This window comes from Tupaia chinensis, unplaced genomic scaffold (assembly GCF_000334495.1).
Source record: "Tupaia chinensis unplaced genomic scaffold, TupChi_1.0 Scaffold000366_1, whole genome shotgun sequence".
Lineage (NCBI taxonomy): Eukaryota > Metazoa > Chordata > Mammalia > Scandentia > Tupaiidae > Tupaia > Tupaia belangeri.
The window spans coordinates 1,705,099-1,732,014 of record NW_006159863.1 but is presented as its reverse complement, the minus strand read 5'-3'; the positions used below and the strand labels follow the sequence as shown (position 1 = coordinate 1,732,014).

General features: G+C 42.7%; 1 protein-coding gene and 1 pseudogene across 7 annotated transcripts in view; one reads left to right on the top strand and one right to left on the bottom strand.

Moving 5' to 3' along the window:
• PTK2B (protein tyrosine kinase 2 beta) overlaps positions 1-26,916 on the top strand; it is a 149,978-nt gene that overhangs the window by 69,719 nt on the left and 53,343 nt on the right. For 6 of the 7 annotated variants that reach the window (XM_027773729.1, XM_006153230.3, XM_006153229.3 and 3 more), the window contains exon 2: positions 6,181-6,421. In XM_027773729.1, coding sequence (XP_027629530.1) covers positions 6,218-6,421 — 204 coding nt within the window. In that variant the 5' untranslated portion in view covers positions 6,181-6,217. Of the gene's footprint in view, positions 1-6,180; positions 6,422-13,485; positions 13,546-26,916 lie in introns of those variants that run through there. The other variant, XM_006153231.3, reaches the window with a different exon arrangement.
• LOC114008681 (uncharacterized) lies at positions 16,754-16,892 on the bottom strand (annotated as a pseudogene).

Below are 26,916 nucleotides of genomic sequence, written 5' to 3'. Positions count from 1 at the left end.
GATTAAGCTGGCCACTTTCTTAGTTATTGAACTCTTCTTTCCGTGTGTCTGTATTTAATTTTCCTGATATAGCACACCCTTGAGAACTTCTTGGAGATCTGGTCTGGTGCTGGTAAATTCTTTCAGGTTTTGTTTATCTGAGAATGTTCTTGTCTTTTCTTCCCACATGAAAGATAATCTTGCCAGGTACAGTATTCTCGGCTGAAATTGCCTTTCTCTTAACACTTTGAATATATTTTCCCATTCTTTCCTCGCCCGCATTGTTTCCGATGAGAGATCTGCTGTTAGCCTGATGGGATGTCCTTTGTAGGTGCACTGTTTTAAGTTTTTAAATCATAATTACTTTTGCAATACATATCCACATCAGGGGTTACTGCTACAAAGGGCTAAAGGCAGAACTGAGGGGCTTGCAGCACGTTAAAGGTAAAGGTAGATTCTGCATGACTGAACTGACTGTTAAAATCTACCTGAGCTCTGTTGGCCACTGTGATTGACAGCTTTTAGACTAAGAGGAGGGAAAAATTGATGAAGATCAGAAACCAGTGTCCTCTAGGTGTGATACTTATGGATATGGATGACCCATCAGCCTGGGCAGGATATATTCTGTCAGGTGTAGAGCATGAGTATAAGGGAACTTCCAAAAAATTCACAGAAAAATGGAATTTTAGAAAAGTTTGAGTTGATTTTGATGCAAAACATTTTGAAATCCATGCATCGCTTTATTCAATAATGCACATTTTGCATGAAGTTTTGGAAGACAGGCACCCTCTGTCCCCATTAGAAATACCCGCCAGATAGGGGTATTTTCTGACTTGGCTAGACTGCCTAGGCACACTGAGTGATGGAGGTCAACGGTCAGGTTGTGGTTTCTTATTGTTGCATTTTTTCTTAATTGATTTTATTTTTAAGAGCAGTTTAAGTTCGCAGTAAAATTGAGTGGTAAGAATAAAGAGCTGCCGTATATTCCCTGTCCCCACACACACAGCCTTCCCTGCCAATCAGCATTTGGTGCTGGAGTCCCAGTACATTTGTTACCATGGATGAACCTATACTGGCACTTGTCATCATCCAAAATCCATAGTTTGCTCTGAGCTTCACACTTGGTGCTGTTCAGCCTGTGAGTTTTGACATGTGTATTGACATGTATTGGCTATTGCAGTATCATACAGAGTGATTTCACTTCCTTAAAAATCTTCTATGCTTTATTTCTTGAACCAGAACACTTGACCTTAAAAAAAAAAAAAAAAAAAAAGAGCCTGGGGACCAGCAGATAGCATAAAGGTTATATCGCTGGACTCCCATGTAGTTAACCATGGTTCGAGTCCTGGACCCGGCAGCTTAAAACACACCAGGCACACATGTATACATGCCCAAGATCCTGAGAGGAGAATGGAGGAGAAGGGATTGCTGCCTGGGCATCCCCTCAGGGGATGATTTCTTGCTTTCTGTCTCTCTGTTTCTCAGGCAAGTGCCTGTGCCCTATAGCAAAAATCTCTCTCTTGAAAAAATAAAAAGAGCTTGAGAAAAAGGGAATACAGTTCTATTGAGGTAATAATAAGTTATGTTCTCATATTATTTTTATAATGCAAGTGATCCATCTTCATTTCCCCTCTTCTGGCAACCACTGATTTTGTTGTTGTTGTTTTATTTGATTGTTTATCTTGTTTTTTACTGTCTTCATCCTTTCGTCTTTTCCAAAATGTCATGTGTTGGAGTCATACTGTATGTAACCTTCTCAGATGGACTGTTTTATTTTATATTTATTAATATTATTATCTTTTTTGTTTTTTTTTCTACTTGGTATGTGCACTCACCAGAGGGGAAAAGAGTCAAGAGAGACAGAGAGAGGAAAAATGAGAAAGTGCCTCCCGGGGGGATGGCCCATGCCACAACCCTTTCTCCTCTAGGGATTCTATCACACAGGCACACACACCCAGTGTGTCTCTCAAGCTGCCAGATCCAGAACTTTAATCACAGGGTTGGAAGTGCAGGGGATCCACCTCAACCACCATGCAAATGGCTGACTCAAAGACTGGCTTCTTTCACTTAACAACATGCATTGGAGGCTTTTCCTTGTCTTTTCATAGCTTGATAGCTCTTTTTTGTTTGTTAGTTTGTTTTTAAAGCACTGAATAACATTTCATTGTCTAGAGGTAACACAGTTTATCCATTTACCCTCTGAAGGACATTTTGACTGCTTCCATGTTTTGGCAATTACAGATAAAGCTGCTATAAGTATCCACGTAAGTTTTCAGCTCCTTTAGGCAAATACCAAGGAGCATCATTGCTAGACTTTGTAGTATGTTTAGTTTTGTTAAAAACCACCAGACTGTCCTGCAAAGTGGCTGTACCGTTTTGCATTCCCACCAGTAATAAATGAGAGTTCCTGTTGCTCCAGATTCTTATTCCTTCATTTACATTCTCTTGGCTCCTCAAACTTAAAGCTCTACCTTTTTTTTGTATAATTAGCTGTAATGGCATAAGTTCAGAAAAGCACCATGAAAATGTAATCTTCTTCCCTCTGCCAGACTTTTCTCTGACCTCTGTCCTAGACCGGCTTCTAACTCACTTGTTGCATTTTTGCTGCCATGCGATGAGTATTCTCTCTAGCTAACGACATGTATAATATGTTTAAATGAAGTTTCCCCAGGTCTTGTCAGCTGGATCTCCAGTTTTACCAACATACTATTCCTACTTACTGCTCTCAGAAATTCTCAGTACTCCAAGGATATTTCGGAAAGTCCCTGGAGTGTCTCACAGGTGCTCACTGGAGCCAGCACGCCTTGGGTGAGAACGTTGCCTGCGTCAGTAGGTACACCTTTTTGTGTTCTCAAAGCTGCAGACAGGCCCTAGCCCCTTCACTGTGGATGCCTAGGAGCAACTGGTATAAACTGCAAGTGCAGGCATATTACTCTTCTTTCCAGCTCTGAGTCCCTATTCCCAACAGCATGACCAACAGCATTGCTAGTCTCTAGATACCCAGATAGCCTTTAGAACCATGCCCTGGGGACCAGCAGATGGCATAATGGTTATGTCACTAGACTCTCATGTAGTTGACTATGATTCAAATACTGGACCCGGTGGCTTAACACTCACACTGGATGTGTGTGCATGCATGCTCAAGATCCTGAGAGGATAATGGAAAAGAAGGGGTTGTGGCATGGCCATTCCCCCTAGGGGGTTATTTTTCACTTTCCGTCTCTCTGTCTTTGTCTGTCCATTGAGCGCACGTGCCCTATAGCAAAAATTTCTCTCTCAAAAAAAAAAAAAAAAAAAAGAAGAGGAAGGCAGGCCCTGTGGCTTTCATTGGTAGAAATGAGAGTTTCTGACTTAGTTCAAGCTGTTATGACAAAGTATCATAGACTGGGTGGCTTGTAAACAACAGCCAAAAACTTATTTTTTACAGTTTTAACGCTTGAAAGTCTGATATCAGGGGGCTAGCATGGTTGAGTTCCGGCAGGGGCCCTTTTACTGTGCAGGTTCCTGTCTTGCTGTGTCTTTATGTGGCAGAAATAGAGTGACAGAGCTCTTTTGGGCCCTTTACAAAAGTACTAATCCCATTCATGAAAGTGCCACCCACATAATGTAACTACCTCCCAAAGTTCCCATCTCCTAATACTATCAACTTGAAGGTTAAGATTTCAACATATGGAACTTTTTTTAGAGAGAGATTTTTGCTATTGGGAACATGTGCTCACCAGAGAGACAGAAAGTGAGAAATCACACCCAGGAAATGGCCACACCATAGTCCCTTCTCCTCCATTTTCCCTTCGGGATATTGGGCACACACACACACACACATACACGCCCGGCGTGGGTTTTAAGCCACTGGGTCCAGGACTCAAACCATGGTCCACTACATGGGAGTCCAGTAACGTAACCATTACGCCATCTGCTGATTCCTCAGCATATGAATTTTTGGGACAACAAATTCAGCCTGTTGCAGGACAGACACTATTGGTCACTCCACTTTCTTCCTCACTCAGACATCTGTTTCCCAAATCTCCCTCATGAAAGCCCCTCCCTGCAAATTAGCTCATACACATAGATTCTATGGGGTTTACAGGGTCACTGGCTCAATAGACACAGCGGATACTGAAGCTGAGGGCAGCTACACATGTGACACTTTGTCTATTCATCTCCAAGAGTAGACTGTGTGCTCTTTAGAGAAAAGGAGCCTTTCTCTTATCCTGTAGCAGACCTGTCACTGTCTCCTCTACTAACTCCTTGGGCTTTGTCATGTCAGTATTCTATTCCAGTTCCCAGTTGCCAGCTCTGCATCTTCGTGTTTAATGATTTCCCTAGTTATCCCTTGTTCAGAACTGGCCAGAGATGCTGGGGACAGTGACTAGAAGAAGTATAAATACCCCAAATCCCTCACTTTCTGGATAAGATGTAATTTGTACAGGTTTCCCAAAGTTCCAGCAGAATTAAACTACAGTTGCCCTAGCAATAAATCGATAACTTTTTTTTTTTTTTTTGGTCAATCTTCATTTCCCTCTCACATATTACTCACTCCCTTACTGGTGTTTTCTGGGATTATCTCTTAAATTACTTCACCTGAATTCCTTGTAGAAGGTCTAGGGCACTGAGATACCTCATCATATAGCAGACATGTTGGTGCACAAGGCATATTGAGTAGGTGTTTGTGAAGAATGACATGGAGGGACCAGCAGATGGCGTAATGTTTACATTGCTGGTCTCCCATGTAGTTGACTAAGGCTCAAGTCCTGGACCCGGTGGCTTAAACTTACAACGGACACATGTGTGTGCATGCCCAAAATCCTGAGAAGAGAATGGAAGAGAAGGGATAGCAGCATGGTCATCTACCCTGTGAGGGGCGGGGAGGGGGGGGGCGGGTAATTTCTAGCTTTCTGTCTCTCTGTCTCTCTCTATCTTTCTGGCAAACACATGAACCCTATAGCAAAACTCTCTCTCTAAAAAAAAAAAAAATTACATGGAGACTTCTAGGATGGATGGGCCTATAGAAGAATATATAAATAGATGATAGATAGTTGGATGTACAGATAGATATATAGATATAGATAGGGAGGTAGATACAGACATGTTTCTATAGTGTGTATATGTATATATAGTTTGTGTTAAGCCAGGCTGTCATCAGAATTGGGCCTGGGGAGCAGCAGGTGATGTGGAGGTTAAGGCAGCTGGATCCCACATGGCTGAGTGTGTGGTTTGAGTCCTGGAACTGGTGGCTTGTAAATTACTTTGGGCAAGTGTGTATGCATGCTATAAATCCCAAGAGGAGAGAAAGGGACTGCAGCATGGTCATCCCTCCTGGGGGGCTTGATTATTCACTTTTGCACTCACATTCATGTTCTCTCTGTCTCTCTCCAAAGAGCTCGTGCCCCCTATAGCAAAAAAAAAAAAAAAAAAAAAAAAAAAAAAAAAAAAAAAAAAGGGCTGGGTCTTCTAGGGGTCCAGCCTGGCCCCCTCCCATCCTGTAAAATGACCTTCCACACTGGGCTGCTGGTACAGAGTGCTGTTCTTCTGTAGTGTATAACTAGTGATATTCTATATGATGAGCTCTCATGGGCCTGAGGCCCTCTACAGTCCTGAAATTTTAGGCTGGTAGGCTGGTAGTTGAAGGGGGCAGATAAAGCCTGACCACCCAATGGGGCCCTTCTCAGCCTTCTCCTTTCCAGCTTCCTCAGGGTCACCTATTCTCCAGTTTTGTTTGTTCTTATCTCTTCTTGTCCCTCTTTCTCTCCTGCTCTTTTCTACTGACTTGCTCTTTGCTGAGTTTTTTTTTTTTTTTTAAGAGGGTATGTTTTGTTTTGTTTTGTTTTTCTGTTCAGATGTGCCTTGGAACCATGCTGAGGGGGCCTCCTCTCACAGCTGCTTTTGCTAAATGTGGACCTCTTGCCTAGAAGCCAGGGTAGGAGGAGAAATGTGAGGGAGAAAGGGAGCTTTTAGAAGGGAGCGTGTACAAGTCTAGGAGCTCCAAGTTCAACTTTTATACCTAGATGTTTATGTCCCTGAGTAAGTTCATGGTGTTGCAGCATCCCCTGCCAAGGAAGCTGGGTGCCTTTAAGAAAGTTTTTGGGACTGGAGGAAAGGTATCCTTTGTACAGGTCTTGAGTTTGGTGGGTGCTGCCCCTGGGGATGAGGCATGTGGACCTAGGGACTCACGTTGGGACTGTATCTCTGTTGTCTCTGCAGAACTGCGATGTGCTGGTCCTAGCTGCTGTTTGAGAGGATGTCTGGGGTGTCTGAGCCCCTGAGCCGAGTAAAGGTGGGAACATTACGCAGGCCTGAAGGTCCCCCAGAGCCCATGGTGGTGGTACCTGTAGATGTGGAAAAGGAAGACGTGCGTATCCTCAAGGTCTGCTTCTATAGCAACAGCTTCAATCCTGGGAAGAACTTCAAACTGGTCAAATGCACTGTCCAGACGGAGATCCGGGTAAGTGTGGAGGTGTCTTCATCCTTTGTCTATCTCTCTGTCTCCTTCCTAGGCAGCTGAGCAACGCTGCTACAGTAGCATGGACTCTACCATGTCTGCCCCTGTGCTGGAGAGTGAGGTTGCATTGGGAGGGATGCTCTCAGCTTGTACATCAGGCCTCCATCTGAGGTGGCTACACCACTTCTCTGACCTCCCAAGAGACTGCTGTTATAGCATTCATTTGAATCCAGATTGTTTGTTTTGTCATTGATCCAGTTCATTTCAACTCATTAAGTATTTATGCTCTCTGAGGTTCTACAAGGGACTTAAAAGTCTCTACCCTTAAAGAGTTTACACTCTGATAGAATTGGAATTAGAGAGGTACAGTGATTACATTAAAATAGAAAAATAAAAGGTGTAAGGCCTGTGCTGTACATTTAGAGAGGGAGCTGGTAAAGCATTCTGAGGATGATGATGATGAATTAGAGATGCCTTAGGCCAGGAAGATGGTTGCCAAGTTCTTCTTGAAGCAACTCCTCCTTTTGCTCATTCCTATTGAGAGGGGTCACAGAATCTGTTTTATAGGTCCAGGCACTCACCTTCATCAGGATACCCGGATACCAGGAAGCCTCAAGCATGTGTATATGACACTATCATCAAAAGCAGAATTCCTAAGTGTTCTCTTGATTTTAATCACCTATATTTATTGGTCAATTACTATGTGGAGATCAACTCAATCTCTCCATACACGTTATCTCATTAAATCTTCTCAACAGCATCAGGAGGTAGATACAATGTACCTATACCCTTCTTTCTGCCCAGAGTATCCTCCTTTCCCCCCGTTTTTTAAATTGCCATCCAGCGTTCTCATTCATAAGAGAGAGAAATAAAGCACTCCCCTATGTTGTGTGGTCATACCAGAATCTCTTTTCCATCCTGTCAGGATTTGACAGGCATGCAGTCACATACACTCAGCATGTTTTTTAAGCCACCCAAGCCAGGATTCAAACTATGGTCAGCCAGGCAAAATCTAACTCCCATTGAGTAGCATTTAACTGCTGCGCTATGAGGCAGACACTAGAGTATCCCTGTTTGATGATGTAAGAGATAGCCAGATTGGTGCTCAGAATGTTGCTTTGTGGGCTTTTAATTCGAACAAAGGAAGCTGGGGGATTTTCGAGAAACCAAGTCTGAAAAAGCTGGATGAGCAATCTCCAGTCTACCCATGTCCTAGAAATCAGTGTCCCCCAACTTAGTGAGTGTCTCCTTTGGTCAGTGTGGTGGCAGCCTGCCCATGCCATCTTGGCTGCCTCCCATCTGTTATAGCAAATGCCGTGTTTGCACACACCAGAGCAGAATGTAATTGAAAAGCTCATTGTCTTGGCCAGTTACCACCATTGATTATGGTTTGGTTGACTCTCTGTGTTTCCTGTTCTGGATTTGATTATGGCTTTATTTGTTCATCTATGGTTTCTGATATAAAGCATAATAGTGTCCTAAGAGTAAGCCCTGGCCACTCTCTTCCAGAAGGGTATGTTTGTATTTCCTTAACTATCTACTCTTGAGTCTTCCTTTAGGTATATCATTTTTGTAAATACTTAACGCATCCATTGATGGGCTTACTAGTTCAATTTTCAGAAGTTAACCTGATTTCCAAGTTTGGGAGCACCTCATTGCCCTTTTGTACTGAAAAACAGAGTTCATCTGATTAATTTAAGATTAGGACATGTTCTATGAAGTTAACAGTGAAAAAGAGCCCTGAAAGATAGGTAGGTTTTAAATCAACGACACAGGAAAAAGAAAGAGTTCTTGGAAGAGGAGGGAACAATATTGTAATTGAAAAGCTCATTGTCTTGGCCAGTTACCACCATTGATTATGGTTTGGTTGACTCTCTGTGTTTCCTGTTCTGGATTTGATTATGGCTTTATTTGTTCATCTATGGTTTCTGATATAAAGCATAATAGTGTCCTAAGAGTAAGCCCTGGCCACTCTCTTCCAGAAGGGTATGTTTGTATTTCCTTAACTATCTACTCTTGAGTCTTCCTTTAGGTATATCATTTTTGTAAATACTTAACGCATCCATTGATGGGCTTACTAGTTCAATTTTCAGAAGTTAACCTGATTTCCAAGTTTGGGAGCACCTCATTGCCCTTTTGTACTGAAAAACAGAGTTCATCTGATTAATTTAAGATTAGGACATGTTCTATGAAGTTAACAGTGAAAAAGAGCCCTGAAAGATAGGTAGGTTTTAAATCAACGACACAGGAAAAAGAAAGAGTTCTTGGAAGAGGAGGGAACAATATGAACAAAGACAGGGACTCTGTTGACTCATGATGAGTTTGGTTTGACTAGAGCATGGATAATGTTTAGAAAAGTATCTAAAGTCAAAATAAAAGGAAGTGATGACAGATATTAGAAGGCCTAGAATATGAGGCTGAGAAGTTGCAGTTGGATAGCCACTAGGGAACAGCATGTAGTTCCTAAGCAGCGGAGACATTTTCCTGGAGTGGCATGATGTCCTGCTGGTGTTTAAGGGAAAAATTAAGGCCTACAGAAAGGGCAGTGAGACCCAAGCTTAAGAATGGCTGCTAGCAGGGACCAGCAGATGGCATAATGGGTACATTGCTAGACTCTTGCGTGGTCAATTGCAGTTCTCCTCTCAGACCTGGTGGTTTCAAATTCACAATAGATGCATGTGTGTACATGCTCAAGATCGCGAGAGAAGAATGGAGAAGAAAGGATTGCAGTGTGGCTGTCCCCCTAGGGGGTGATTTCTCACTTTCTGTGTCTCTGTCTCTGTATCTCTTTCTCTCTGATGAATGCATGTGCCCTATAGCAAAAACCTCTCTTAAAAAAAGAAAAAAAAAAAGAATGGCTGCTAGGGGAAACATTTTTTGCTAAAATCTGTCAGCAATGTAAGAAGGTCTGGAGAAAGGAAAGTCTAATGAATGGGAGATGGGTCAGAAATCTGTGGCCATAATGCAAGAGAGAAATGATGATGTACTGGGCACAGAGATAAGCCAACAGATTTCTGTTAATCTAAGGAGCCAGCATCAGCAGAATTTGATAATTTATTAGATATAGAGAGGTAAAGAAAGGAAGGAGATGAGGATGACTCAAGCACTTGCTTGGGCAACTGAATGAATGCAGGTACAGTTCATGAGATAAGAACAGAGAAAAGGACATTCAGAGAATTCAGCTTTACATGCATTATGTTTGAGATGTTTCAGAAATACCTCCTTGGAAGAATGTAGGTTTGGTACTCAGGAAGGATAAAGGACCTAGAGACAAGGATTTGGTAATCACTGTGCAATGGAGGTCATGCACATGGGGAAGGTCACCCACAGAGAATGGGTAGAGGAAAGAGAAAAGTTCTGATCTGAAAATGGAGGAAATCCACTTCTAATGGGCTGATAGAGAAAACATGGCAAATTAAGGGGAAAGAATAATCGGTTAAAGAGAGATGAAGACAATAGTTAGGGAAGCCAAAGGCAGAGAGAGCTTTAGGAGAAGAGTGGTTAGCAGTGTCAGATGCTCAGAAAGGCTAAGTCAGCTAAGGCTAGAAACAGGTTCACTGGTTTTGACAATAGATGCCATGGATAACCTTTTGCCGGGCAATTTCAGTGGGGAGGCAGGAGCAGAAGCCATTGTGCAGTGGGTTGAAAAGTAGAGACAGTGAAACCAACCAACATTTAAGAGAGGTTTTGACCATAAGGGAAAAAAAAGAAGTCAAGAGGAATAGTATTACCAGCAAAGAGAACAACATATGTGAATATCCTGAAGTTGGAAGGCACGTAGAAAGTTTGAGACTTAACAGTTGCCAAGGTTGACTCAAGTTCCCCAAGGTTAAATCATGTTAATGATTTTTGCTTTTACTCCCACTCTCGTGGGAAGCCACTGATATGATTTAAACATAGGAGTAACATGAGATTGTATTTTTTAAAGATCATTTAGGTTACATAGCAGAAAATAAATTGTAGGAAGGTACGAATGAATGAAGATGTTAGATAGCTATTATGTTGGTCTAGATGAGAGAAAATAGTCATTTATTGGGTTGTTGGAACAGGCATGATGTATTTTTCTGTTTTTCTATCCAAAAATATGTTATGACGTTTCCTACAACCCGATAGATTACAGCTATAGCCATGGATATGATGATGGTGATGGTGGGGTAGAGGTGATGAAGATGTTGGGGATGGTGGTAATGATGGTGGCAGGAAGGAGATGATGGTGGTGGTGGTGATGATGGTAGTGGTTATGGTGGTAATGATGATGGTGGTAATGGTTGTGACGATGTGGTGATGGTGATAGCAGCTAGCACTTTTGAAAGCACATCATATACGTTTTCTTATTGACATCTCAAAAGAGCCTATGAAGTAAATACTATTATCATTTCTACTTTATATATAAGGTTACTACGTGCAGAGAAGTTAAGCAAATTGCTAATATGTGATAGAGTATTTTCAAACTTAAGCAGCCCATCTCCACAGCCTTCACTCTTAACCTCTGTGGCTAGGGATGGAAATGACTCTTAATTTAAGATTAGGACATGTTCTATGAAGTTAACAGTGAAAAAGAGCCCTGAGAGATAGGTAGGTTTTAAATCAACAACACAGGAAAAAGAAAGAGTTCTTGGAAGAGGAGGGAACAATATGAACAAAGACAGGGACTCTGTTGACTCATGAAGAGTTTGGAGAATTTAGGAGATGGAAATGAAAGAGATTATTGATGGATAGCAGGTGTAGGAGTGAACAAGAGGGAGGTGTTGAGATGGCAACCCTAGTCCTAGAGGAGGCACTGGTTGGGGAGTAAAGAATTCACAAGGTCAGTTTTGAGTGCAATTGAGATGCTTTAACATTTTCACATGGAAATATTGAGTAGACTGTTGAATATGTAATTCTGAACAAGAGAATCAGATGGACCATAGACATTTGGGTTGTGACAAACTCTAGGTGGTGGCTGAAGCCATGGCTGTGGATGAGATTATTTAGGATGGAGTCCTGAATAATTCCATCATCCATTCCACATGTGGGCGGAATGGATGCCCCCATGTGCCTGGCACCATGCAAATAATGGGGTATCAGCATAACCTGAAATGCAGGTGACTTTCTGCTTTCACAGGGCTCCTATGAGTGAGAGTGATATTGACTCACACGAGTGCATGAATCTTTAACAAACTAAGGCAACTGCTCTGATGGGAAGAAATAGGTCCTGTAAGAGCATATAATGCAGAGGGGCTTTGTCCAAATGTCAAGGAACAGCTTTGATAGCTGGGGTCTTTTTGAGGATATTGTACCCATGTGTCAGTGGGATGCTGGGGGTCCAGGCCCAATTCCCTGCCTGAGACTCTTTTGGAGGATCTCTCTCTCTTGCTTTCTGACCTCTTAAACTCTCCTCCCCTACCTGACTTTGTCTTTCCATTGGTTTTTCTGCTTCTAGCTCCAAATATTCTTTGACCATCTTCCCAGTACTCAAAATGCTGCCAGCTCTTTCAAATTTGCCAAGCACATGTCCTTCTGTGGGAACACTCCTGAAATTCTGACACCCCCACATAGCTGTGTCTGATCAAACAGAAGCAATCAAGGATCACCCTGGCACCATCCCTGTGATAGCATGTTTCCAAAACAGTTACTCCATCCGTACTTGCTGATTTTAGGGTTTTGTCTTTATTCTCAACTTTTCTCTGTGCGAATTTAGCAGCCTCATGATGTTTTCTCTGTGCTGTTAAAGGGTATGTAAATATGCGCTGGCCCTTGTGCCTAAAACCTAACAGAAATGAGGCAGGTGTTGAAGAGAATCAAGCAAGTTGCTGAATGAGAAATGTATTTTGCTCTTGTTGATTTTTCATTTCCCTTTTGTTTGGTATTCGTAGAAAATTGTGTTTGCTTGGGAGCTCTGAATCTCTATAGCAAGCGGAGGCTTATATCATTATATTTTTCTCTAACATGCTAATTTGCTTGTCTGGGAAAGAGATTAAGATGACATTTTGAAAACAACTGGTAGAGCACCACCCAGACTAGCCCACACAGGGCGTCTCTCTTAGACTCTTGCTGCCTCTCCTTCATTTCTCTCCCTCTCCCTCTTCCCTTTTTCGTCTTTCTTTTTACTCTTCTTTTTATACTCTCTTCTGGGACTGGGTGACCATATGGCCTGGTTTTTCTAAGTCCCAGTTTGTACACATTGTCCAGAAATAACTATTAATAGCACCCTGTCAATCTTAAAAGTATCACGATTTGGAAGATAAAAGATATGCCCACCAACTTATAAGTGCCATATCCTCACCTCTCCCCGCCTGGCACCATGACTAGCTTCCCCTCGGTGTTTTCTCTCATTGGCCAACTCCAGCTGACCCATTCTGCATGTGCTCATCTCTGTCAACCATTGGACCATCTGTTTCTCACAAAGGTGGACCTTAAGCTGAAAAGTAGACATTTGCCTGTAATACCGTGTGATTCAGAGGTGTCAACAAGTCCCCATACCCCCAAGCCTTTTGCTCAGTGAGCCCCTACCATGTTGAAAAGCTGTGTTCAGAATGATCATCCCACTCAAAATCTACATTTATATCCTGGGGAGGGACAGAGGCTGGAGCCATCTTGTGCACTTCCCATCCAGTTCAGCTGTGTCCCTCCCTCTCCACAGCAGGGTCTCCAGGTTAGAGACTGTTGCTTTCTTGGCAACAAGGCAGGGCAGAGTCCAGTTTCTAAATACAGCCTGCTCTGCACGTGCTTGTACTCGCCACCCTCCCTTGTGAATTCAGTGGCCACATAATACCTTCCAGAATTCCTGGAGAGGTAGATTTCAGATCGTGTGACCCATTGACCTTTACCTAAATTTCACTGTACCCACCAGACAAGCATTCCAGTTTGCTTAACACAAACAAAGGGTATTATATACTAATGTTGGTGTCCATCTCCCCTCTACCCAAATGTTGAGATCCTAATCCCTAATGTGATGATTTTTGGAAATGGGGCCTTGGGAGGTACTATGGTCTGAATGTTGATGTTCTTCCCTAAAGACATACAGCCACTCCTCACTTAATGACCAAGTTCCATCCTTACAACTAGGTCACTAAGCAAATTGGCTGATAAACGAGGAGCTTAAAGGCAGATGTCTGATGTCCTGTGGCTTGTCGCGGTACCACAGGGTATGTATTTTTCGATATAATGTGACACCACATTAGAATAATGTAATTCTGGGGGCTGGCAGGTGGCATGGTGATTAAGGGCACTGGACTTCCACATGGCTGATCACAATCAAAGTTCCAGACCTGGCAGTTTGCTTTCTTACTTTCCCTCTCTCTCTCTCTCACTCTGTCCCTCTCTGGTCAAATAAAAATAATTAAATAAATAAATAAAGTTCAATAAAATAATTCTTTAAAAAAAGAATATTGTAATTCTATCTATGCAAAAAGTATAGATCAGATCATTGCTAGAAAGCAACAAGACACACTGTAATAATATACATCTAGCATAATCGTTTTCATTTATTGCAAATACCACTATAAATGCACAATATAGTACAAATTTATAAATGAAGTATGTCGTGTTGGGTGACTGTGAATACTTTGTGAGTGACCAACTGCAAGAACAAGGCAAGGACTGAGAGGGGATTCTAGTGACTAACACACACTGAGAAAGGGAATTCTCTGCACTGGAGAACTGGTCATAAATCCCAGGGGATGTTTGACAGGTAGGTCATAAAGTAAGAAGTGGCTGTATTTTGGAACCTAACATCCAATGTGATAGTATTATGAGTGGGACTTTTGAGAAGTGATTAGTTTATAGGGGCTCTGCCCTCAAAGATGAGTTGAATGCCCTAATGAAAGAGTTTGAAAAGAGCCACCTGCCCCTTCCCCGTCTGCCATGTGAGGATGCAGCAAGCAGGCACCATCTGTGAAACATAGTGAGTCCTCACCAGATGCCATTTCTGCTGGTGTGTTGACCTTGGATTTCCAGGCCACCAGAACTGTGAGCAGTAAATATTTATTGTTTATAAATGACCTAGTTAAGGTATTTTCTCATAGTAACAGGAATAGACTAAATTTTTTAAAAAGAATTAAACATAGATGAAGTTATGAGGGTATCTTTAATGGGATTAGTGCCCTTATAAAAAGAGGAGGAGAGAGAGACCAGAGCACATTCTCTCTCTCTCTCTCTCTCTCTCTCTCTCTCTCTCTCATTCTCTCCCTCTCTCAGCCATGTAAGAATACAGCAAGGTTCATTCTATAATCCAGGAAATGAACTTTCACCAGGAACCTCTACCTTTCAGACTCCAGAACAGTGAAAAATAGATGCCTGTTCTTTAAGGCACTTGCTCTACGGTATTTTGTTATGTTATAGCAGCTAAAATTGACTAAGACCCATGGCCAGCAGCTTCTTATGGTTGAAAGAGCAGCCTCCACCCTGCCAGTCACTGGCTCAGGTTCTTTGTTTCTAGAATAGTCCCTGTTACCCTCTTTCAGATAATACTAGGGCAAGACCTCAAAGTTGGAGTTCAAGACAAAAGGAGAAGGCCAGCAGGTGGCATAGTGGTTAAGGCACTGGACACTCTCCCACATGGGCGACCACAGTTTGAGTCCCTGACCTGATGACTTGCTTTCTCACTTTTCTTCTCTCTGTATGTCTGTCTTTCTCTGGTCAAATAAATGAAAATAAATGAATGAGCAAATAAAATTAAATAAATAATTCTAAAAAAAAGAAGAAGATGATGAATGGAGAAAAGGGTTTCCTGTGTGGGAAGTTGCCATTTCTAAAAGAAAGGTTTCTCTAAAGAGAATAAATGGAATCATGCAAGGATAACCCACCTTGCTTGAGAACGGTCCCTGAAAAACATGAGAAAAGAGGGCTTGGTCAAAACCTCTCCAAAAAAAATGAAAGAAAGAAAGCAAAAGAAGCACAAACCAGAGCCACAGAGACCTTCATGATATAAAAAGAGGCACCTTCACAAGACCTCTTCCTTTCAGCGGCCCTCCCCACTTCCTGTGTGTGCTCACCAAGCCTGCCCACACACATGCAGACACTGACAGGGGCAAGTGCAAGGCAAACCTGCAGAAGGCGGGGCCTCTCTTTATCTGTCTATATGCTTAGATTCATGACATCGACAACTTAGCAGTCAGGTGTCTATGCTTACATTTCTATTTTTAGTCTGGCAGTTGCAATGCTCAATGTCCTTGTTAGAGGCTTTTATCACCTCAAAATAAATGCTTTCAGAGAGATAAATGATGCTAACTTGTATTATTTTGTTCTTCAGTCACTTTTTGGAAATTATCCCAGAGGTGTGTTGAGAACTCAGAACTTGTTTAACTATTGTCTTTATTTCCTATTATTGCAGTAACAAATTATGACAAATCTGGTAGCTTATGAAAACAGAAATGTATTCCTTACAGCTCTGAAGGCCAGAGGTCCCAGTTAAGATGTCAGCAGGCCCTTGCTCCCTTCAAAGATTTGGGGGTAGAGTCCTTCCTTGTCACTTCGAATTTCAGGTGGCTCGAGGTGTTCTCAATTTGTGACTATATCATTCTAGTCTCAACCCTATGTTCGTGGTCTTCTCTTCCATTCTCTCGGAATGTCTCTCCTCTGTGTGCCTTTTTAAAAATAATTTTGTATTTTATTTTATTTTTTATTATTCTTCTATTTGACCAGAGAGAGAGGGGGAGAGTAAGAAAGCAAGTCACCAGGTCGGGACTTGAACCACAGTTGGCCACATAGGAGTCCAGCACCTTAACCATCATGCCTTCCTGCTGGCCCCATTAAACATGCACATTGAGAGAGACAGGAAGAGAGAGATGGACTCGTCGCCACTATCCTGAAGTCTCCAGTAATTTTTGTGTGTGCCTTTTATAGAGACACTTGACATTGGATTTAGGGGCCTCTCATACAGTCCAGAATGACCTCGTCTTGAAATCATAAACTTAATTATGTCTTCACAGACTCTTTTGCCAAATGAGGTGATATGCACATATTCCAGGGGTCAGGATGTGAACTTCCAGAGGCCACCATTCAAACCACTATGGACATCGATTAGGACCAGTGTCTGTTGCTAGCAGTCCCATGCACGCACATGGAGACCAATACACCCCAGTGCACAGGGGTGAATGTGAGTGTCTTGCACACACATGCACACCCACTCTGACTGACAACTGGTTGTCATAGTCATGGAACTAATGACTGAACCAGGCTGATACAAAGAAGTCTACCACTTCTTCCCACTGCCCGGGATTCTCAGTTGCTCATACTCAGCTGCCATGCTCTGGTGTAAATATTTCCTGTATCAGACTACATGACACTATAAGCTGGTTCCTTGTCACTCTTCAGGTGATATCATCCAGTCACTTAGCTTTTTTTTCCCCCCATATTTATGGGATGGTTGATCTTGAGCTTTTGAGCCACCAGGGAACAACCAGGCCCCAGATTCCTCCAAATCTGCATTTCTTTGCCTCCAATTCTTACGTGTCCAAAGACAGGGAACCACAGACACGCCTTTGTAGAGTGTACTTTGCTTTAAATTCTAACTTTAATGCCCCCATTCTTCTCCTGTTCCCCAGCTCTCTGAAGTACCCACCCACTCTCCATCTCACTGGATGTCTAACGTGTACATTAAGAATCAAGCTCATAACCTTCACCTAAAACTCTGCATCTCCCCCAGTCTTTCCATCACCATTAACTGCAGCAGCGTTCTTCCCCTCGTGACCCAGGCCTTGCAGTCATCCTTGAATTCTTTCTTTTTCTCATACTCTATTCAGTCTATCAGGAAATCCAGTCAGCTCTACTCTCAAAACACGCCTGGATTCTGATGTTTTTCCACCTCCACTGCCTCTGCCCTGTTCCAGTTCATCAGCATCTCTTGCCTGGAAAGACACATTTATTTCCTAACTGCTCTGACCTTCTCTCCATATGGTCCATTTTACAGGGAGCAGCCATGGTGTGTTTTAAAACATAAGTCAGCTAGAGGGATATATTTAATTCGTAGCTTAGATCATACCACTGTTCTGCTTTAGACTCTCTAGCAGCTACCTTTCTCTCAAAATGAAATCTAAAATCCTCATATTGGCCTCCAGCAGGAGGCATCCAGCAATGGTCTACAGGCCACCAACCATTTTTGTAGTCTTATTGGCCACAGCCGCACTCACTTGCTTACGTGCTGTTTAAGGTTGCTCTCGAGCTAGAAGGGCAGGACTGAGTAGCTGCAACAGAGACTGCATGGCCCGCAAGGCCTAGACAATCTACTCCTGGCTCTTGATAAAAAGTGTCTGCTGACCCCTGACCTAGCCTTCTGTACCTTCTCTCCCATCAGCCCCTTGGATGCTGTCCTCCTCACAATCAAATGCAAAGGTCTCAACCGCACTGGAGCCCCACACTCTGCCACTTGGAAGCTCCATGCTTTCTGGACCCTTTGGCTAGAAGGCTCTATGTGCTGGACTCCCACCTGGTCAGCTGAGGTCCTAGTCTCAGACTAATGCCTAGAGTACTTAAATGAGACTAGTAACCTCCTAGATCATTTAATAGGAGGAGAAAGTAGAAAGCTGACTGGAAGGAAGATTGATATTCATAAATGATAAGGTATAAGAGTATTTATAAAGTGTTAGCTGATTTAAAACAGAATTCCTTTTTTGTCCTTCAGAAAGTCACTTGACTCTCCTAGGTCTTCTTTTGCTTTTGTTTTTCTGTTTTGTTTTGTTTTTAATTTGCTATACAATGCATGTACTCACCAGAGAGACACACAGAGAGAGAGAGAGTGAAAGTGAGACAGCCCTCCCCTGGGAAAAATGACCATGCTGCAATCCCTTGTCCTCCAGTGTCTTCTAGGTATTTTGAACATGTACACACACACACACACACACACACACACACACACAGCATGTTTTTCAAGGTGCTGGGTCCAGGACATGAAACATGCAGTCAGCCATGTGGGATCCAGCCACCTTAACCACTGTACCACCTGGCTGACCCAAGTCTTGGCTTCTTTATTTTAAAATTGGCTCAAATTAAGTGACCTTTACAGCTCCGCTCTGGTAATGCACTCTGCTAAGATACTGCTACTCAGGTGCCGAGACACATGGGAGACCTACTTTCTTGGCTCAACCTGGCGAGCCAGAAATGGTGGCATTCGCCTATGGTCCTAGCAAACTAGGAGACTAAGGCAGAGGACGATGACATGGCAAGACTGTCAAAAATACCACCCCCATTAAATAATGTTTTTTAAATTAAATGATCCCTAAATTTACTTAGAGTTCTAAAATCCTAAGTTTTATAAGCCTAATAAACATGTGAGCATTTGAGTATTTTTAGAGTGGTAGATTTTATTTTTGCAGCTACATCAGTGATGTCTGCTTTCACATGAGTTGCTGGGATCCAGAAGGCAAAATATCTGCCCAACTTAACATTCATCAAACCCTGAAAGAAGTTTGGCCATTCTTTTTTCTCTCTTACCCTGTGGCATTTACTGTCTGGTCTGTATTTTAATTTTTAGAGTTTTACTCCCCACCCCCCACTTTTGAGATAAGCCACATGTGCTTACCAAAGACAGAGAGAGGGAGGGAAAGTCTGAAATCATCCCCTGCCCCCAGGGTGGATGGCTACCCCACAATCCCTTCTCCAGTCTTCTCTTGAGATTTTGGGCATACATGCACACACACCCAGCATGATTTTCAAGCCACCAAGTCCAGCACTTGAACCAGAGTTGGCCATGTGGAATCTAGTACCTTAACCTCCATGCCACCTACTGACTTTAGAGTTTTACATTTCACAGGGAGTTTATTTACTTCTTAAAGCCTGAGCCTTTAATTAGGGCATGAGGCCTCTTCTTGGTAGCAGAGTATCCTTTGTTTATAAGCCAAGCACACAGGCCCAAGCAGTTGACTCAAGTCAGCAGCAGGTAATGTCTGCCCCTATCATTTCAGTATGAAATTTTCACTCCTGATTTACAAAACAAAATCTATTAAAATAGCTACTTAAATGTTAAGGATTATTTAGTTAGTGTACCCATTTTTTTTTCCCCTGAGAGACAGGAAGACAGGCACTATCAACAGGGTCTTCATACCATGATCCACCCCCAGTCACAACTGGCTCAGATCACTGGCAAGTATGTGCATGCACCTTGCATGCTCAAGGAGGTCCTGGGACATGAACCCAGGACATTTTCTATGTGGGTCCAGCCATGCCACTGCGGCACCACTGCCTGGCCCCTCAAAACTTTATTTTTAAATAGAATTCTTACACTTATAAAATGAATAGATGAAAAATAGTCTAACAAAGGAAAACTCCACCCCAGTATCTCTCAGTAACATGATTATAAGTAAAAAATCCTTATAAAAATATTAGCAAATTGAGTCCAATAATGTATACGGGAATGCATGGTAATGATAGTTAGCATTTTCTGCTATATGTGGAGACAGGAAGTAGAGCCCTGAGGAAGTAAAAAAATTAATTAGTAGTTAGTATTTTCTTTCTTTTTTTTTTTTAAGGTTTTTGCCATAGGGTGTGTGTGCTTTCCAGAGAGAGAGAGATAGTGAGAGCAAAAATGAGAAATCATCCCCCCAAGGAGATGGCCATACTGCAATTTCTTCTCCTCCATTCTCCTCTTGAGATTTTGGGCATACATGCATTCCACGTGCCTGGCATGATTTTCAAGCTGCAAAATCCAGGATTTGAACTACCGTCACCATGTGGGAGTTCGTGCCTTAGCCTCCATGCCACCTGCTGGTCCCAACAGTTAGCATTTTCTATAGCTCTACTATTTGGGAAGTACTAGGGCCAGCAGATGGCTTAATTCTTATGCCACTGGACTCCCACATGGCCAACCGTGGTTTAAATCCCAGACCTGGTGGCTTGAAAATCACACCAGGCGCATGTGTAGGTGTGCCCAAGATCCTGAGAGGAGAATGGAGAAGGGACTGTGGGAGTGGCCATCTCCGTGGTGGGTGATTTCTCACTTTCCCTCACACTATCTCTGTCTCTCTATCTCTCCAGTCAGTGCATCTGCCCTAAGCAAAAACCGCTTTATAAAAATTTGGAAAGTACTGAACTAAACTCCATACTTGTATCATCTCATTTAACCTTTGAAGGATTTCACCCTGTGAAGCAGGAACATTTTTACATTTCACACATAAGGAAACTGAGGCAGAATAGCTAAGAAGTTTATGCAAAGACAGCTAAAGAGAGAGAAAACAGGATTTCTGACTCATCAGGCCATTCTCTTACTTAATACTTCTTATACAGAAGTTCAAAACACAGGAAAATGCAACATGAACGCTTTTCATGTTCTTGATAAAATATACATTCCCTGGTATCTGTCTTTGTCACTATGATGGCAACTTCCTGGGAGAGACATTGTCTCCTTTGTTGCTATATCCTCAGCACCCAGAATGGTACCTGAAGTAGGGATGTGCTCCAAATGCAATCATTAATATATGAATAGGGATCCATGAAAAGATGTATTATATAATAAATGCAGAAGAAAATAGGTACCCAATTTATGAGTCAGCAGTTCTCCCTGGAGGCCATTCCACACCTTCTGGAAGGTGGCGTTTGGAAATGTGGGCTTTTCAGTTGCCACATTGTCATTGTCATCACCATGACTGAGACATGGGGTGGGGCATTTTGTGGGCTGAGGCCATGAGTATTGAACAGTCCCACACCACAAAGAATCTTCCTGTCCCCAATGCCAGTGGCTCCCTATTGGGCCTCATTGATGTAAATTATGAAGTTTACAGTAAAATGAATGGTGTAAGTGACCTGTATCACCCACCCCCTTCCGCTTTGAGGCAGCTGGGTCCAGGACATGAAACATGCAGTCAGCCATGTGGGATCCAGCCACCTTAACCACTGTACCACCTGGCTGACCCAAGTCTTGGCTTCTTTATTTTAAAATTGGCTCAAATTAAGTGACCTTTACAGCTCCGCTCTGGTAATGCACTCTGCTAAGATACTGCTACTCAGGTGCCGAGACACATGGGAGACCTACTTTCTTGGCTCAACCTGGCGAGCCAGAAATGGTGGCATTCGCCTATGGTCCTAGCAAACTAGGAGACTAAGGCAGAGGACGATGACATGGCAAGACTGTCAAAAATACCACCCCCATTAAATAATGTTTTTTAAATTAAATGATCCCTAAATTTACTTAGAGTTCTAAAATCCTAAGTTTTATAAGCCTAATAAACATGTGAGCATTTGAGTATTTTTAGAGTGGTAGATTTTATTTTTGCAGCTACATCAGTGATGTCTGCTTTCACATGAGTTGCTGGGATCCAGAAGGCAAAATATCTGCCCAACTTAACATTCATCAAACCCTGAAAGAAGTTTGGCCATTCTTTTTTCTCTCTTACCCTGTGGCATTTACTGTCTGGTCTGTATTTTAATTTTTAGAGTTTTACTCCCCACCCCCCACTTTTGAGATAAGCCACATGTGCTTACCAAAGACAGAGAGAGGGAGGGAAAGTCTGAAATCATCCCCTGCCCCCAGGGTGGATGGCTACCCCACAATCCCTTCTCCAGTCTTCTCTTGAGATTTTGGGCATACATGCACACACACCCAGCATGATTTTCAAGCCACCAAGTCCAGCACTTGAACCAGAGTTGGCCATGTGGAATCTAGTACCTTAACCTCCATGCCACCTACTGACTTTAGAGTTTTACATTTCACAGGGAGTTTATTTACTTCTTAAAGCCTGAGCCTTTAATTAGGGCATGAGGCCTCTTCTTGGTAGCAGAGTATCCTTTGTTTATAAGCCAAGCACACAGGCCCAAGCAGTTGACTCAAGTCAGCAGCAGGTAATGTCTGCCCCTATCATTTCAGTATGAAATTTTCACTCCTGATTTACAAAACAAAATCTATTAAAATAGCTACTTAAATGTTAAGGATTATTTAGTTAGTGTACCCATTTTTTTTTCCCCTGAGAGACAGGAAGACAGGCACTATCAACAGGGTCTTCATACCATGATCCACCCCCAGTCACAACTGGCTCAGATCACTGGCAAGTATGTGCATGCACCTTGCATGCTCAAGGAGGTCCTGGGACATGAACCCAGGACATTTTCTATGTGGGTCCAGCCATGCCACTGCGGCACCACTGCCTGGCCCCTCAAAACTTTATTTTTAAATAGAATTCTTACACTTATAAAATGAATAGATGAAAAATAGTCTAACAAAGGAAAACTCCACCCCAGTATCTCTCAGTAACATGATTATAAGTAAAAAATCCTTATAAAAATATTAGCAAATTGAGTCCAATAATGTATACGGGAATGCATGGTAATGATAGTTAGCATTTTCTGCTATATGTGGAGACAGGAAGTAGAGCCCTGAGGAAGTAAAAAAATTAATTAGTAGTTAGTATTTTCTTTCTTTTTTTTTTTTAAGGTTTTTGCCATAGGGTGTGTGTGCTTTCCAGAGAGAGAGAGATAGTGAGAGCAAAAATGAGAAATCATCCCCCCAAGGAGATGGCCATACTGCAATTTCTTCTCCTCCATTCTCCTCTTGAGATTTTGGGCATACATGCATTCCACGTGCCTGGCATGATTTTCAAGCTGCAAAATCCAGGATTTGAACTACCGTCACCATGTGGGAGTTCGTGCCTTAGCCTCCATGCCACCTGCTGGTCCCAACAGTTAGCATTTTCTATAGCTCTACTATTTGGGAAGTACTAGGGCCAGCAGATGGCTTAATTCTTATGCCACTGGACTCCCACATGGCCAACCGTGGTTTAAATCCCAGACCTGGTGGCTTGAAAATCACACCAGGCGCATGTGTAGGTGTGCCCAAGATCCTGAGAGGAGAATGGAGAAGGGACTGTGGGAGTGGCCATCTCCGTGGTGGGTGATTTCTCACTTTCCCTCACACTATCTCTGTCTCTCTATCTCTCCAGTCAGTGCATCTGCCCTAAGCAAAAACCGCTTTATAAAAATTTGGAAAGTACTGAACTAAACTCCATACTTGTATCATCTCATTTAACCTTTGAAGGATTTCACCCTGTGAAGCAGGAACATTTTTACATTTCACACATAAGGAAACTGAGGCAGAATAGCTAAGAAGTTTATGCAAAGACAGCTAAAGAGAGAGAAAACAGGATTTCTGACTCATCAGGCCATTCTCTTACTTAATACTTCTTATACAGAAGTTCAAAACACAGGAAAATGCAACATGAACGCTTTTCATGTTCTTGATAAAATATACATTCCCTGGTATCTGTCTTTGTCACTATGATGGCAACTTCCTGGGAGAGACATTGTCTCCTTTGTTGCTATATCCTCAGCACCCAGAATGGTACCTGAAGTAGGGATGTGCTCCAAATGCAATCATTAATATATGAATAGGGATCCATGAAAAGATGTATTATATAATAAATGCAGAAGAAAATAGGTACCCAATTTATGAGTCAGCAGTTCTCCCTGGAGGCCATTCCACACCTTCTGGAAGGTGGCGTTTGGAAATGTGGGCTTTTCAGTTGCCACATTGTCATTGTCATCACCATGACTGAGACATGGGGTGGGGCATTTTGTGGGCTGAGGCCATGAGTATTGAACAGTCCCACACCACAAAGAATCTTCCTGTCCCCAATGCCAGTGGCTCCCTATTGGGCCTCATTGATGTAAATTATGAAGTTTACAGTAAAATGAATGGTGTAAGTGACCTGTATCACCCACCCCCTTCCGCTTTGAGGCAGACTCTCCACGTCATCGTACAAAAGAATTGTCATTACTGGGAACCAGCAGTTAGCGTAATGGCTATGTCGCTGGACTCCCATGTAGTCGACCGCAGTTTGCGTACTAGACCCGGTGGCTTAAAACTCACGCCGGGCACATGTGCATGCATGCCCAAGATCCCGAGAGGAGAATGGAGGAGAAGGGATGGCGGTGTGACCATCCCTCCGGGGGGTGATTTCTCGCTTTCTGTCTTCCTGTCTCTCTCTGTCTTTCTGGTGAGCGCATGCGCCCTATAGCGAAAAAACCTCTCAAAAAAAAAAAAAAAAAGAAAGAAAGAAAAAAGAAAAAGAAAAAAGTATTGTCATTACTTTAAAAGATATTTTAGTAGGGGAACTTTTTTGAAGAAATCTGTCAGGTCACCTGGAACTCTCTTGACTGATCCTAATTGTTTTCCTTTCTCCTAAGTCTCAACTTGGCATCAAGAACTTTCCTTGTGGTTTATTAGTAAGTCAGAATTTTTGACAAAGCGGTCTCATTTTTTTTAACAGAATCGTTTTCAGAGACACTTCTTAGGTTTGTTCAAGTCAATTAAAGAGGAGCTCTTGTTACCTTTGCGATGCTTATTCTACTTTCTCAGAGCTCTACTTCCAGGCCCCACGTAGAGCAGAAGGGAAAAGGAAGGAGCCTGCGACAGCGAGCTTTTGATCTGGGAACATAAACCCTGTTCCCAGCAGAAGGAAGTCATTCGTTTTTCTCTGCACTCTTTCTTCCAACTGGCTGATGTGGTCAGATCCACTGTGGCCATGGCCTGCTTCTACAAGGCTCAGTTACACATTACCCGTTGCCTGCCTGTAGCTAGCACTGACCTCAACTCACAAGCAGCCTCAGATCCGCTTTTCCAGAGACTGCTTTCTTTACACGATCTGTAGGGCTCAGCAACTGCTGAGGTTCCTGACAACCAGTGCTCACTCCCCTTCTCTTAGCCGCTGCTTAACCAGTTACTCATGGGGGTGGGTCTGCCCATGTGCTAGTTCCCACCCAGGCAAGAAAAGTTGGAGGAAACTTTGACCCAGTGATCTTTGGACTCCATTGCTGGCTCACAGCTTTATTTCTTAATTATAGACCTGCTGAGCGAATTAATCCAGCTCCTCTGGTTGACTTGACCTTTGATTTGTGTTTATCCCTTTTCCCTTTGCCCAGCGTGAGAATGACTACCATTTACCAAGCACCTACTGTGGGCTGACCATTGAGTTTCTCTTTAAATAATTACTTACTTAAGTATTATTATTATTGATATTTTAATTCAGCAGAGAGAGAGCAAGGGAAAGTGAAAAAAGCAAGCTGCCAGATCTGGGGCTCAAACTATGGTCAGTCATGGGGAATCCAGCCCCTTAACCACCACACCATCTGCTGGCCCTGAGCAAAGCTCTTTACACAGAAGACTGGTCAGTTACTTTTACCTTAAGCCCATCTTAGTATACACTGTCACATTCCAAAGATTATTTGCCATCTAAAAGCAATTGGAAATCATTTTAATTCTTTTTTTTTTTAGAGGTTTTTGCTTTAGAGTGAATGTGCTCCCCAGAAAGACAGAGAGAGACAGAGAGACAGAAAGCAAGAAATCACGCCCCCCTGGGGGCGACCACCCTCAATCCCTTCTCCTCCATTCTCTTCTTGGGATCTTGAGCACACATGCACATGTGCCTGGCGTGAGTTTAAGCCACCGGGTCTGGGACTCGAGCCGCAGTCTACTACATGGGAGTCCAGCGTTATGCCAACTGCTGGTCCCAAAAATCATTTTAATTCTTTTTTTTAAAAAAAAGAATTATTTATTTATTTTCATTTGACCAGAGAGAGACACAGAGGGAGAGGGAAAGTGAGAAAGCAAGCCACCAGGTCTGAGACTCAAATTGTTGTTGGCCATGTAGGAGTGTCCAGCGCCTTAACCACCATGCCACCTGCTGGTCCCAATCGTTTTAATTCTTAACTGTAGTCTCTTGGGGGATACTTTTGGGTAATCACTGTCAAAATAGGTAGCGAAATTTCTTAAAATTCTCAGAACTATTTACCAGTTAGAACTAACAGTTGTCCATGTCTGCCTAACCCAAGGTCAGACATAGACTGTTGTTTCAGTTCTAACTGCTAAGTGTCTATATAGTTTCCTGGACCTGCTACAAAAAAGTACCACTCAAAGTATGGCTTAAAATGATATAGGTTTATCTTCTCACAGTTCTGGAGGCTAGAAATCAGGGCGTCAGCAGAGCCATGCTCCCTTAGAAACCTGTAGGGGAATCTTTCCTCACCTCTCCCTCGCTTCTGTTGGGTTGCCAGCAGTCTTTGGCATTCCCTGGCTTGCATATGTGTCACTGATGTCTTCGTCTTCACATGGCTTTCTCCATGTGTACATATCTCTCTCTCCACCCAAATTTCCTCTTCCTTTAGAACAACGGTCATTAAATTAGAGCCCACCCTCATGATCTCATCTTAACTCAGTCTCCAAACACCCTATTTTCAAATAAGGTAACAACACATGTTTGGGGAAGGACATAATTCACCCCTTAACAGTATCATGCTAGGTGTGTGCACAGAGTTCTTTGGAATCCAGGGAGCAAAAGAAACCTTGTTAAGGGGAATGAGGGAGGGCTTCCCAGAGGTCTTCCTAGCACTGACTAGTCCTTGACATATATATAAAAAGAAGAGAGGGAGATGAAACCGTTATAGTCTATATAGCGAGAAATAAGAGGACATCCAGACACAGCCAAATTTGTTGAAATTTATTGAATAATCAGGCGGCATATGGAAGGACTCATGTCTCTCAAAACCCCATGGTGACATACAAGGGCACAGGGGACTCACGTCCTTCAAAACCCCACAGC